General features: G+C 44.2%; 1 protein-coding gene across 6 annotated transcripts in view; it reads right to left on the minus strand.

Moving 5' to 3' along the window:
* The window catches only part of NEK10 (NIMA related kinase 10), a 357,380-nt gene that overhangs the window by 78,917 nt on the left and 262,945 nt on the right, over window positions 1-15,518 (minus strand). For all 6 annotated transcript variants that reach the window (XM_068236184.1, XM_068236182.1, XM_068236186.1 and 3 more), the window contains 2 exons: window positions 13,228-13,408; window positions 1,557-1,637 (listed from right to left, as the gene is read on the minus strand). In XM_068236184.1, coding sequence (XP_068092285.1) covers window positions 1,557-1,637; window positions 13,228-13,408 — 262 coding nt within the window. The remainder of the gene's footprint in view (window positions 1-1,556; window positions 1,638-13,227; window positions 13,409-15,518) is intronic.

The following is a 15,518-nucleotide window of genomic DNA, read 5'->3' on the forward strand; positions in this document are numbered from 1 at the left end:
TGGATTAATAGTCAGTTGGAAACTACGTCAAGTTAAAGCAGAACCCCAGGCTAGAGTATTAAGGAAAAATTAGCCACGTCTCAAATAGACATTTAGTAATGTACATCATTTAGCTTTGCTTATCGCCATTCCTTGTTTAGCCACTGGAGAATATGTGACTTTGAGAGTGGAAAGTCTTCTGAGGCATCACACCTATTGCTGCAGGGAATATGTGTGACAATTGCCTCTTGCCGAGACTGTGATCCGTGACTAACCATACATTTTTTATCAAGCAACAGCATGACAGATGCACTTTTAAGTATGCAAAACTATTCGAAACTGATTACGTGGGAAAAAAGGGATTAGAATGCATGACTGGCTGCTATTTATTGATGTTGCTTATTCCATCGCTATTTCAAAAATATTAAGATTTTGGTATCAGGTCCTAAACCTCGTTGGCGGTATGATTATTTCTAGATTTTAGAGTCTAAAAGCGGTGTAATTTGCTTTTAGATCCTAAAACCAGGAAAAAAAATCATACCGCAGAAAGGTCTGTGGCAGCCCCTGCACTTATTCACCTCCCCGGGATCCAGCGCTGCAATTCTCCCTCCGTCCTCTGGGTGGCACTGTAAGGGCAATCTCACCTGAGAGATCCAGAGCCTCTGAGGACCGGAAGGAGAATGGCTATTGGCATCTGGATCCCGAGGTTGGTGAGTTGAAGCACCTGCTTCGCTTCAGGCTCTGCATAGACCTCCTGGTGGCTGCCACAAGTCAAGCTCAGGATTACCGCTCTTAGCTTCTTTTTTCCACCACAAACACTGGTTCACAAGACAGTCAGGGGTCCCGGAATTTGCCACAGACCGTCCGGGACCCCTAAACTACCATGCGATACCCAGAGGGAGATACAGGTGAGTCCTGGACCTCTCACCACCAGGGGAATCACCCGCACTGCCTCTGAACTGAATGCTGATTGCAAAACACGAAAAGCAAATGCACACTCCCAACTAGCACATTCCTACCTTATATCTGATCAGCAGACACCTGTTGGCCAATCAGGTGCAATGGTATACACCCTTTCTATAATATCTCAGATAAGTTGCTGTTGAAATTTGATTTTTATGGTGACAATCCCACTTTAATACAAAGCAGCGAGATAAAATAAGGCAATCAGTTACAAAGCAGCACTGTGAACAGGCCCATGGAATTGTATCGGCAGCAAATTGACATGAGGAATTATTATGCAATACAACAGAGCTCTGTAAACGGGCCTTAATTTCAATTCAGGTGTCAATTTCCAAAATTGGCTATCAGCACAAAGAACTACATTCTTTAGCATGGAATCTGTTGTGTTTCAGTAAAGACACTACAGGTACTTTCTCTATCATGAGAAATCAGACAACACACTCATTATTTTTAATGTGTTGTTGATTTGGTCACTTTTGGTTAGCACCTGTCATTAGTCTAATCCCGACTAATATTTGATTTTAATGAGAATGACATTTAACAAACAAACACTTTTAACAAACAAACAAACATTTTCTAACAACCCAGAAAGATGCCCCCAAAATTGATGTTACCTGAATTATATCCTTTGAAATAGCTAGAACATGTTGAAGTGTCAGATATATCTGTCTCGTCCTCAAGTTCAGAAAATACGTCTGAAGGAAAATACATAAAAAAACAATATGAGGTTCTCATTTACTTATTAGCTGACATCAAACCAACAACTGCTGATTCAGACTTGGATATGGTAGATCGGTGTCATGATCGCTGCTGCAGCAGGTATTGCTAGAAGTAGTAGTGCTGCAGCTCAGGCAGTTCTGATCTCTTTCCATGCAAGCTGCATAGCTTTGTCTGCCTTTCCCTGCTGTCAGCTTGTGACTGATTATCATTCACCTGTGTGGGAATCTGCATGTCTGCTTCCATTGGATGACCTCAGTATAAAGATCTGCTTCCTGCAGGACTCCTCGGGTTTTCATAGCTTCAGTTTAAGCCTGTCTTGCTGTCGCTTCAGCCCCCGATCGTGTTTCTTGTTCTAAAGATACTTTGCTGGTTTTGCATCATATATTGGTTCATTGCCCATATAAATGCATACCAGCACGTTTATTATTTTCCTTGTATTCGTGTTACGTTGATACATCAGTGACGCTGATATATACGTACACGAACTGTTTATATCCTGTGTTCAGCTAGTCAGTTCTAGCACGTTGATCACCCGTGTTGAGCTAGTTATCCTGTTCCTGGTCCTGTTTGTGGATTGCGTTCATCTCTGCGAGGAGATAACGAATCCTTCTGAATCCTGTCCTGTTACCGTTTGTGGATTGCGTTCATCTCTGCGAAGAGATAGCGAATCCTTCTGAGTCCTGTTCCCTGTATCGTTCCAGTCCTAAGTCAGTGTTCCTGCTTATGTCATATATCGGTTCATTGCCGATATATACATATGTTAGTCAGACGTTACAAATAGTTTCATTGATAGCTGTAATTGTAATACGCTAGGAAATCATACTTATTGTATATTTATCTGTGTTACATTCATCTATCTTGATCCTGCTATTTCCTGACTATCCTGTCCTGTCTTTGTGAGGCACGCCATCGCCGCAACGCATTGGCTGCCTCATTCCAGTCTGTTTTATTGTGGACGCTTGCTGTCACTAAGTAGTGGCTAATTAAGCAAGCGTTCATTCTGTCTACCTGTCCTGATCTCCTCAGTTCTGGTTTATGCGCTCAGCGCTACTTTGCGCTGAGACGTTATAGCGAAAGTATTGTTTGTGGCTGTCGGATCTGCACTGGCTCTGTGCGCCACAATCTCCTATTGGAGTCAATCCTCCCCTCCACTATACTAGGGATAGCCTGTTTCCTTGTGCTAGTGTGTGTACCTCCTTCACGTCAGCTCATGCGTTGCATGCTGACTGTGGAGAATACACCACCAAGCCTTACATTATGAAAACCCCTTTACCAATCCCCATTGTGGGGGGGATTCCCAGAAAGTATGACACTGTTAATTATGGTTCCTGTTCCTTCAAGAAATTTGAAGAACTTAACTCTGAAACAGAAAATGAGTTTTTCTCTGAATGTGCCAGGTTCCTGGCCAATCCCGATCTCCAAGCGACTCCTGTTTCAACCTGGGCACTCCAGCTAGTTTATATTTTGTTTAAAGGGCAATTGCTTCAGTGGGCATTTGATGTTCTCGATCATTCCGATTTGAAAGAGAGGCCGCTGGAATTTCTAGCGTTTGTAATCCATAACTGGTTGCGCATAGATCCATTGCCTTTTCCTCTAAATGAACTCCTGGCAGCAGGCCAATCAGCTGCCCCTTCAATTGTTTGCAAAAATGATCAGCAAGCAGAGAGTGTTCCTGATAATTTTCCTGCAGCCTTGAATAAATCACCAAAAACAGCAGGGTCTAAGGCAAAACGCAAACGTTTTAAGAAACGTGTCCGATCTGCAGAGTCGTTATCCTTAGCGACTGAGACCTGTAATGAGATTCTGCCATTAACAGATAGAGTTGGGCCGAACCTCCGATTTTCGGTTCGCGAACCGGGTTCGCGAACTTTCGCGAAAGGTTCGGTTCGCGTTAAAGTTCGCGAACCGCAATAGACTTCAATGGGGATGCGAACTTTGAAAAAAAAAAATAATTATGCTGGCCACAAAAGTGATGGAAAAGATGTTTCAAGGGGTCTAACACCTGGAGGGGGGGATGGCGGAGTGGGATACATGCCAAAAGTCCCCGGGAAAAATCTGGATTTGACGCAAAGCAGCGTTTTAAGGGCAGAAATCACATTGAATGCTAAATGACAGGCCTAAAGTGCTTTAAAACATCTTGCATGTGTATACATCAATCAGGTAGTGTAATTAAGGTACTGCTTCACACTGACACACCAAACTCATCGTGTAACGCACCGCAAACAGCTGTTTGTGTAGTGACGGCCGTGCTTTACTGGTGCGCACCATGGCGAGAGTGCAGGTTTTGGTGGCTTTACAACCCATATGGTCACCTGGCTGATGTAGCTGAATGACAGAACAGTGACTGTCCAGCTGATCAAATTTGGTCTGACCACAATGAGGCAACGACCTTATTATCGTGGGTGTGCCCCCCGAGACACTCATCTAGGCGCCGGTCATTGCTCCATTGTGATACGCAAGCCCCTTCACCACGGCAAGGTAATGATCACGAAGGGGAATGGGCGCATGTACATGCCTTTTCTTTTGTTGTTGCAGCTGCCCGCAGTGCAGCCAGAAAAATTAGGCAGTCATGTACACGCACCCGAAAAATTATTACAGCGGCCGCTGCTAGCAGCGGCCTAAAAAATTCAGCAATCCGCCTGGAGTCTCGGACCCTGTTGGTGGTGGCGGAGAAGGTAGTCAAGCGGCCTGCAGGCAGACATGCTGTGTGGAGGGACTGGGAGCGACTTAGTCTTCTTGGGGCAGGCCAGGCAGCCAGTCACACAGCGTGCAGGCAGAGATGCTGTATGTGCGGGGACTGACTTAGTCTTGGGGCGGGCAGCAGCCCTCCGGGATCCATGCCTCATTCATTTTGATAAAGGTGAGGTACTTAACACTTTTGTGACTTAGGCGACTTCTCTTCTCTGTGACAATGCCTCCAGCTGCGCTGAAGGTCCTTTCTGAGAGGACGCTTGCGGCAGGGCAGGAGAGAAGTTGGATGGCAAATTGGGACAGCTCTGGCCACAGGTCAAGCCTGCGCACCCAGTAGTTCAAGGGTTCCTCATCGCTGTTCACAGCAGTGTCTACATCCACACTTAAGGCCAGGTAGTCGGCTACCTGCCGTTCCAGGCGTTGGTGGAGGGTGGATCCGGAAGGGCTACGGCGAGGCGTTGGACTAAAGAACGTCCGCATGTGGCGGGTCCACTGAACAGAACAGGTATGCAGTGGCGGGTTCACTTAACTGCACAGGTATGCGCACTGATGCGGTGGGTTCACTGAACAGAACAGGTATGCAGTGGCGGGTTCACTAAACAGAACAGGTATACAGTGGCGGTTCACTAAACAGAACAGGTATGCAGTGGCGGGTCCACTGAACAGAACAGGTATGCAGTGGCGGTTCACTAAACAGAACAGGTATGCAGTGGCGGGTCCACTGAACAGAACAGGTATGCAGTGGTGGGTTCACAGCACAGGTATGAAGTGGTGGGTTCACAGCACAGGTATGCAGTGGTGGGTTCACAGCACAGGTATGCAGTGGTGGGTTCAATGAACAGGTATACAGTGGCGGGTCCACTGAACAGAACAGGTATGCAGTGGTGGGTTCACAGCACAGGTATGCAGTGGTGGATTCACAGCACAGGTATGCAGTGGTGGGTTCACAGAACAGGTATGCAGCCAGACAGGAACAAGCTAAGCCTAACTAATCTTTCCCTGAGAGACAGTCTGCAGCAGCTCGCCCTACTCTGACTAATGCAGGCACACGAGTGGCCGTAATGGCCGCCGCTGCCTGCCTTATATAAGGGGGGGTGGGGCTCCAGGGGCTAGTGTAGCCTAATTGGCTACACTGGGCCTGCTGACTGTGATGTAGAGGGTCAAAGTTGACCCTCCATGTGCATTATGGGGCGAACCGAACTTCCGCAAAGGTTCGCCTGCGGGACGCGAACGCGAACCACTGAAGTTCGCATGGAACCGTTCGCAGGCGAACCGTTCGGCCCAACTCTATTAACAGATAATGAAATGCAATTGTCTTTCAGGGGAGTTAAATGGACTTATGAAACTACTAATGAACTTTCATCACTGGCTAGGGAAAATAAAGATTTTTGTTTAAAAGAATTATCTGAGTATGATTATGAGGAGATATTACAGAGTATTGAACAAATCAACTTATTTGTAAAGCAAGGAAAGTTTGCATACACTACAGTTCAACACCTGCTACAGGTATTGGAGATTCTTAAGAATAAGGAATCTGCCAATCACCTGCTAATTAACCCAATATATGTCCCTGCCACAATCATATCTGCAAACTGTGATCTGCCTGTTAAGTGTGCTTGGAATCCTCCATTTGAGAAAGGAGAGATGGAAGCTCTGGTCAATGAATGGAAGAATGATTCAAGTTCATTTTGTCAATTTTACAGTGCAAAAAGTGAATTAGTATTGAATGCATGCATTAAGTCTGCCTATAACCTAATAAAAACTGGTGTGTGTGGGTATGACTTTGTGGCTCCATTGATCGATGTGTGGAAAATGATTTTGGACGATTTTTATGCGATTCAATCAGTTGATACCAGGGAAGACACACTGTCAATTGGAGACTGTCCCACTTCTCCAGTTACTGAGTCCCTGCCATGTCTTGTGAATGTTCCTGTAACTCCAGCCTGTACCATGGATAACTCAGTGTTACTTCCCAGTAAAACAGAAGCCACTGATACTTTCTTAACTTTTCCCTGCACAAATTTCTCAGCAGAGAATCCAGAGGTCCTGCTGACTTCTGAGTCCAGCCTAGCCAGTACTCATGAGTCTTTGTTCAGTGAAACAGACACCAGAAAAATCTTGCCTGTCTCTGCAAACACTTCTGCAGAAATTACCTGTGTTAATAAAGTTCAACTCCTGTCTGATCCAGCACATGCCAATAGATGCACTACATCAGTTTCCGAGTCCCAGCAATCCTGTCCAGAAACCTCAGAACCCCAGCATCTGAATTTTCCAATTTTACAATTGAATGGTGATTCAGATGCGCAAACATTGTGTTTTGATCTTCCTGTTTCTACACCTCACTCTAGTTTCGTGAATAACTCAGAGCGTCTGCTATGTGAATCCGAAATCGCAGAATTATTACCGTGTTCGGAAAATGTTCCAGTAAATTTGCCCTGTACCATGAATTGTGCAGTAGATCTCTCCAATGAAACTCAGGTCACAGAATCTTATGCTGTCCAGCAGGTGCTTCCATGGTTTTGCCCTGCAATATGGACTGTTCAGTGATCCTGTCCAGTGAAGCTGTGGTCGCAGAGTCTTATGCTTCACCCAGTACTTTGGATACTTCAAACCCTCTAGCAGAGGAGTCTGAGGCACTGCTTACCTCAGTTGGTGTTGCAGTAATATTCACTTGTCTAGCAGCTGTTTTGGAATTACAGTCTGCTCTAATAAAACTTGATGAATTTCTGCCCAGCAAAGCAGAAGCCATTGAAATATTGTCCTCGTCAGCAAGTGTGTTAGATACCTTGCCCTGTACACAGTCTGATTTAACCAATGTTGTTGAGTCCCTCTCCAGTGTTGTAACAGCCGAGGAACTCCAGCCCTGTCCTCTGAATGTTTCAGAAGTCTTGCCCTGTAACATGGATAATTCTGATTCTCTGGTCAAAATAATAGAAATCTCAGAATTTCAGTCCGGTCTGATGAGTGTTCCTGAAACCCAGCCCTGTATCCTGAAAGATTATGGTTCTCTGGCCGCTGTGGCAGAGGTTCCAGAGTCCCCTTCCTGTCCAGGGAATTCCTCAGTTTTGCCTAGTCCAGTGGGGGCTGCTGCAATACTGACTTGTTCTGCAGCGCCTCATGAGCTCCAATCCAGTGTATTAGATGAGTCTCTGTCCAGTCCAGAGGTAGTTGTGGAGTCCCTATCTGGTTCAGTGCATACATCAGAAGATTTGTCCTGTCTTGTTAGTGCCCCTGAATCTGATTTGTTACTGACTTTGCTGGAATCAGCGACATCTAAGTCTGATCCTGCATTCTCGTGTAAAAGTCCAGTAGTTGCGAAGTCTAGTCATGATGATTTTTTTTTGGCCAGTCCTGGTTTTGGTCCTGTCTTGGCTGACCCTGAGGCTCACAGTTCCTTGACATGCCCAGAGGTTTCTCTTGTGCCAGTGTGCCCAGATGTTATTTGTGTGCCAGAATGCCCAAGTGTGTCTAAGGTGTTAGCGTGCTCTGATGCTTCCTTAGTGGGAACATGTTCTGATGTTGCCAGTCTGCCTGCATGCCCAGAGATGGTTCTGGTCCCTGAAAGCCCTGATCTTGATGTTTGTCCTTGTGGCCTTGACTCGGGAATTGCCCTAGGTTCCATAGGGGTTCTTGATAGTTCTCCATGTGAGCCTAAGGGGCGTTCTGACCTATGGGGATCTCTTTGGAGCTTCAAGGTGTTCTGGGAGGTCTCTGAGAAAACTTGTCCTGGTGCCTTGGACTGGTTAAACAGTGGGTTTTGTGTTGGTAAAGACAGTCCCGGTGGGCATAGCAAAGGCTTTGGCGTTTTTGAACGGTTCCTGGAAGGCGGTGGGTATCGCTCAGGGAGTTTCGGAGGGCTTTCTTCTGGAAATCATGGTTCTGATGGGTGTCACACTGGGGCTTGTGGTACTGATGGGCATGGTTCTGTAGGTTCTGGTTCTGATGGGTCCAGTCTTGTGGGGACTGATTCTGGAATTTGGTCTTGCCGGGCTGTCCCGGTCATCATGAATTATCAGTCAGACTGTTTTGTTGGGAATTTCAGTTTTGAAAAGCGTCTGGAATCCGCTTTTAAGGGCGGAGGTACTGTCATGATCGCTGCTGCAGCAGGTATTGCTAGAAGTAGTAGTGCTGCAGCTCAGGCAGTTCTGATCTCTTTCCATGCAAGCTGCATAGCTTTGTCTGCCTTTCCCTGCTGTCAGCTTGTGACTGATTATCATTCACCTGTGTGGGAATCTGCATGTCTGCTTCCATTGGATGACCTCAGTATAAAGATCTGCTTCCTGCAGGACTCCTCGGGTTTTCATAGCTTCAGTTTAAGCCTGTCTTGCTGTCGCTTCAGCCCCCGATCGTGTTTCTTGTTCTAAAGATACTTTGCTGGTTTTGCATCATATATTGGTTCATTGCCCCTATATATGCATACCAGCACGTTTATTATTTTCCTTGTATTCGTGTTACGTTGATACATCAGTGACGCTGATATATACGTACACGAACTGTTTATATCCTGTGTTCAGCTAGTCAGTTCTAGCACGTTGATCACCCGTGCTGAGCTAGTTATCCTGTTCCTGGTCCTGTTTGTGGATTGCGTTCATCTCTGCGAGGAGATAACGAATCCTTCTGAATCCTGTCCTGTTACCGTTTGTGGATTGCGTTCATCTCTGCGAAGAGATAGTGAATCCTTCTGAGTCCTGTTCCCTGTATCGTTCCAGTCCTAAGTCAGTGTTCCTGCTTATGTCATATATCGGTTCATTGCCGATATATACATATGTTAGTCAGACGTTACAAATAGTTTCATTGATAGCTGTAATTGTAATACGCTAGGAAATCATACTTATTGTATATTTATCTGTGTTACATTCATCTATCTTGATCCTGCTATTTCCTGACTATCCTGTCCTGTCTTTGTGAGGCACGCCATCGCCACAACGCATTGGCTGCCTCATTCCAGTCTGTTTTATTGTGGACGCTGGCTGTCACTAAGTAGTGGCTAATTAAGCAAGCGTTCATTCTGTCTACCTGTCCTGATCTCCTCAGTTCTGGTTTATGCGCTCAGCGCTACTTTGCGCTGAGACGTTATAGCGAAAGTATTGTTTGTGGCTGTCGGATCTGCACTGGCTCTGTGCGCCACAATCTCCTATTGGGGTCAATCCTCCCCTCCACTATACTAGGGATAGCCTGTTTCCTTGTGCTAGTGTGTGTACCTCCTTCACGTCAGCTCATGCGTTGCATGCTGACTGTGGAGAATACACCACCAAGCCTTACAATCGGTTTGATTTTTTAAATAAAACAACAGAAACAGAAAACTGATTGGATTTAAAAGATCCGAAGAATAAAGAAACAAATAACAATGTCTTTGAAAAGTATTCACCCCCTTGGTGGGCGCCACTCAAATCAAATATAGCTTTATTGGCATGACCAAGATTCATAGACTCTCTTGGCAGGTGTGTTATGGTACCATGATCTTTCCATTTCACTAATTATGTGACATTTGAAGGTAATTGGTCATGCCAGGATTTTTTAGGGGCTTCATAGCAAAGGGGGTACATACATATACACATCCCAAGTTTCAGTTTACTGTTTTTTTAAATTTGTTTTTATTTACCAGTATATGTTCTCATTTTACTTCATCAGCTTAATCTTATTTTATGTGATGGATCTGCACAAAATAGTCTAGAAACAAAATTACAGGTTGGAATGTAAGAAAATAGTGCAAAGCCAACAGAGTAAGGGGTGGGGGGGGGATACTTTTGCAAGGCGCTGTCTGTGGGGTATTTATTTGGATTGTGCGTGTTTTGCTGCACATGCCAAAACGCACACTGCTGCACTGGCCATTATGGTCAGTAATAAATGTGTAATAAATGTATAAACTGTGTGTGTGGTGTGTGAAATATTTGTCCATGTTCACAGTGGTGCGTTGCAGTGTAACGGGTGCTCTGTAACACGGCTTACCACACTGCAATACACCACCTATAGGATGTTCACAGTGCGGGAAGTGCGTTGAGGTATAACGGGTTGCAGTGTGGTAATACAATGCATGTAGTGCATTACCACTAGTTAACAGTGACAGTGAAGCATACTTTCATTGGCTGTATGCTTCACTGTACTCAAAGCAACATGTGGATAACGTTGTGTTACTGCTATCACAGGAAAAACAACACAATAATCACTGTGAATGTGGCCTTAACTGTAAAAATGTATGTGAAATTGAGCAGCATGTTTAGATGTTTCTGAGTTCAGCAGGTGGGCAGCGAGAGATAGAAGAATGCAGCGGGGGGGGGGGGGGGGCTGGTAATGGGTGTACAAGGTGTGCAGAGCTGGGAACTCTGATCCACAGAGATCTCACCATCAGAGTTCCTGAGAGATAGGAGAATCCAGTAGGGGGGGGAGGGGCTGGTAATGGGTGTACAAGGTGTGCAGAGCTGGGAACTCTGATCCACAGAGATCTCACCATCAGAGTTCCTGAGAGATAGGAGAATCCAGCAAGGGGAGGGAAACCCCCTGGTAATGGGTGTACAAGGTGTGCAGAGCTAGGAACTCTGATCCACAGAGATCTCACCATCAGAGTTCCTGAGATATAGGAGAATCCAGTAGGGGGAGGGAAACCCCTGGTAATGGGTGTGCAAGGTGTGCAGATCAGGGAACTCGGATCCACAGAGATCTCACCATCAGAGTTCCTAAAGATAGGAGAATCCAGCAAGGGGAGGGAAATCCCTGGTAATGGGTGTACAAGGTGTGCAGATCAGGGAACTGTGATCCACAGAGATCTCACCATCAGAGTTACTGAGAGATAGGAGAATCCAGTAGGGGGAGGGAAACCCCTGGTAGTGGGTGTACAAGGTGTGCAGAGCAGGGAACTGTGATCCACAGAGATCTCACCATCAGAGTTACTGAGAGATAGGAGAATCCAGTAGGGGGAGGGAAACCCCTGGTAGTGGGTGTACAAGGTGTGCAGAGCAGGGAACTGTGATCCACAGAGATCTCACCATCAGAGTTACTGAGAGATAGGAGAATCCAGTAGGGGGAGGGAAACCCCTGGTAATGGGTGTACAAGGTGTGCAGATCTGGGAACTCTGATCCACAGAGATCTCACCATCAGAGTTCCTGAGAGATAAGATAATGCAGCAAGAGGATGGGAGCTTCTAGCTCTATTGGAAACAGGCAGGGAGCACAATCGGGGAAGGGGAAACGCAAGCAAATTTACATATAATGGGACACACCGAAAATCGCATTGCTGTGCAATTCACAGTGCAATTTTTGGTGCATTTAAACTTCACTCAACAAGGCCTTTCTTTGTGTATGCGTTATGTGAATTGCATATTATTCACATGCAATACTTTTCTATGGAAATCAAGGAGGGAAATTATATAAAGGAGGGAAATTATTTGAAAACTTTTTCACTTGCCCAATATGAATATTCATTAAAAATGCAAACCTGAAACACACTAAAAAACACACACATAAAACACACCTGAAAAAAGGCACATACAAAAAAAATGTAGAAATGCAAATGGAAAAAAATGGATGCTTTTTTGAATGAACAAGGATCATCCCTGCCTTGCTGTAAATACATTTGGTTTTAAGTGAAAAAGTGGAGTATGTTCATGTTGGTTGGAATACTCTGTGACACTTTGAAATCAACCTTGGAGCCATAAATGTGTGCATTGTGATTGGCTGCACTAAGCACAGGCTTGGAAATAATGATTGGTTGGTAGCGTGTGTGGCTTATCCAAGTTTTATTGTGCATTTTTTTTTCAATGCTTATATTGTTAGTGGTTCTTATTGCTGTCTTTGTCACTGCTAAGTGGAGGAATGGTGCATACTTGTAGTAGCTGGCTTTGTGATGTAATGCATGCATTTGTTTATGTGATATGAAGTTTATTTATTTCAACCCCAGACAGTGGCGTAGCTAAGGAGCTGTGGGACCCGAAGCAAGTTTTACAATGGGGTCCCCCACCTTCCACCCAAGCACTCTATACATATCAAATGATACGGTGCACCAAAACCTGCTAATGGCAACTACAGTGTCAGAGGTGCAAGAAGGGGATGGGGAACAGCTTGTTAATGATTACCGCTATTCAAAGTATCTATAGAAGTGATTATTATGAGCACAGGACCAATAGAGAGCTAATACTGTAGTTGAGGGGGGGCCCTTTGGGGCCCCTCTAGCCCAAGGGCCCCGATGCGGTCGCAAACTCTGCAACCCCTATTGCTACGCCCCTGGCTCCAGTCAATATTTTGTCTTGCTCATCTATGCACTCGCTTATGTTTCTCATATTTGCTTTATTTTCATGCATATATCTTTGCGTGCATTCATATGTGTCTGCATGGTCGGATTTACCATAAGGCACTGTAGACTCATGCCTACAGGCGCCTGATGATGGAAGGGCGTTTCACTCCCTTCCTGGCGTGACTTCCTTCTTCCCTATGCAAAGTCCAAAGTGGACCATAAATGAAAGGTTACTCACCCAGCTCTACATTCCACTGTCGAGATCTTCCTTCAGTCGGGGGCACCTCTAGCTACCTAATATCCGGGGGCGGGGGCACCTCTAGCTACTTAGTACTATTAGTCAGAGGTACACTCAATATTAAAGGACACCTGTAGCTAACTATGAAGGGCAAGGGAAGTAAGGTAGAAGTGACAGCGCGGCCAGCCAGCACGTTTGTGGTGCGGTATGACAGGGGTTTGTAGGTTTATGGAGGGCGAAGTGTAGGGTGCCAGGACGTCTGTGCTTATAGTCTCCTGTGATGTAAATCCAGGCCTGTGTGCCTCCATTTCCTGAATATTTGCGGTCATCCTTATTCTTTGTATATTGGCACCTCTGTAATAGACACTTTCTAGACAAACTGTTTAGATATGAAGAAGCACTAGATCACCTTTAGCAGCACTGTCCATGGAGTAGCTCTGATCGGGGAAGAACATAGTAGATCCTTTATCAGAGCTGCCTGGCTGCAGTAGGCCCACGGGAATAATGGCGCTCTCAGAAAAGTCACTCTTACAGCTTGCTATTCCACTGCTGCTGCTGCTACTGCTCATGCTGGACTTCTCATAGAGATCCTGAGGTAAAAGATGGAGAAGAAAAATAAGAAAGTAAAGCATGTTATTTTGCAATCCAATCCTGCTATGGTGACTGCAGATATTACTTTATGTTTGTGCTATAAGAAATGTGTGTGTTATAGATTTATGGCAGCTTGGTCAGGGGTAATCTATTACTGGCCCAGCCAGATATAACATGAAAGTTGGCTTCTGACAAAGCACTATTTCACAGCACAACACACAGAGGCTAATCCATTATTCCTGTAAGCAAGTATTCATTACAGTCCTACATCTAGCTGTATTCCAGTATTTCCAGTTCTCTTGCAATTCTTGTAAGACTTCAGCACTTCATTTGGGAATACATCTATCATCTTTTCTTTTGTAGCTCTGTTATTTACAATCACTGATTTTTTTTATATGTACAGTATTGAGGTTTTGTACAGTTTTCCATATACATTGTATTACCTCCTTTTATGTACTTTTTTTTAATATAGGATACTCCGTGTTACTAGTAGAATGCGTAGATCCTCCTCAGGTGTAAAGTTTAAAGTAGTACCCAACCTTTGTCATGGCCTCTAACAAACTGAGTTTGCATGACAATTACCAGTAGCAGACCTAAATGTCTGGCTCCAGATAGAAGACTGACATAAATAAATATATTATGTACAGTCACAAGGAGCAACAAGAAATATCGGATGATAATACAAAACGGATGATTTGTGAGCCTTTGTAATCAGGCTCCACAATCAGGACATGTCTGAAATCCATGTCCTCAAATCTACTTTGGTGATACAGTCAACAAAGGTGTTACCAGAAATAATTATAAACTTTACCATTCAGTTAGAAAGAAAAATACACTTATTTTCACATGCCCAACAACTCAATGACAGTACGGCTAATACTTTGTAGTTCCACAGTCATGCCTCCCCTATCTTGCCTATAATCTCAAACTTATGCCTAACATTAACCTCCCCCCTCCTAAAACCAAACCTATGTATAAACAGTAGATTTGTGTTGCCCAAAATGATTCTTATCAGTGTTAAGTCCCTCATTTCTATTTTTATTGTATTGAATTGTGAACTGATCCTTACCACTCCAGTCTCCATAGAACAGAATTGACTGCTTGGCAGATAGCCAAGCAGCATGTCTGTACAGAAATCGTACCCAAAGTGTTACCCAAACAATGATTTTTTTTCATTGTAAACTGCAGGAACAGATGCACCAAACAGGGTAAAACATAAATCTATTTTTAAAAAGATAAAAACAAGGGGAAGTAACACTTACCTCCCCATTGAAGGGTCCGTAAGATAGTATAATCAAAATAAACCTTTAATAAATACTCCAAAGGTTGCAATGCGTTTTGTGGGTTGCAGCCCATTTCTTCAGGTAATAAAAGCAGGACAGAGCAGCTGATAATTGTCAAGTGTGGCGTAATGTATAACAAAGCTTTTACATAATCCAAAAACTATTGTGCAACTACTTTCATCAATAACATGGAACATCTTATCAAATAGAAACACAAAACAAAGCATGGGAAGCACTTGCATCTGCCATACAAGTAACAATGTAAGAAGGCATACCTCAGAGAAACACACGTGATATAGCCGATGGGAAAAGGTTTAAGAGATATGGAGTGCTGCCCACGTGGACCACGGGTCCCCGATCTTGTCAAAAGAAGAAGTAGTCTTGGTAATCACTAATGATGCAAGCTTTTTTTTGTCCAATCATACCAAATATATGCAGTAGAAGGGTAAACTAAGTGAATATATTGAATGGATACTTTAGGTACTTCCTTATATTACATAGAAATGGTAAGAATAGACAAAAAAGATTGGATCATAAGTGGGCACCTTTAACCACTTGAGGACCTAGGGCTTTCTACCCCTTAAGGACCGGCCACTTTTTTTCCATTCAGACCACTGCAGCTTTCATGGTTTATTGCTCGCTCATACAACCTACCACCTAAATGAATTTTGGCTCCTTTTCTTGTCACTAATAAAGCTTTCTTTTGGAGCTATTTGATTGCTGCTGCGATTTTTACTTTTTATTATATTCATCAAAAAAGACATGAATTTTGGCAAAAAAAATGATTTTTTTAACTTTCTGTGCTGACATTTTTCAAATAAAGTAA

Source organism: Hyperolius riggenbachi, chromosome 5 (genome assembly GCF_040937935.1).
Source record: "Hyperolius riggenbachi isolate aHypRig1 chromosome 5, aHypRig1.pri, whole genome shotgun sequence".
NCBI classification, from domain to species: Eukaryota; Metazoa; Chordata; class Amphibia; order Anura; family Hyperoliidae; genus Hyperolius; species Hyperolius riggenbachi.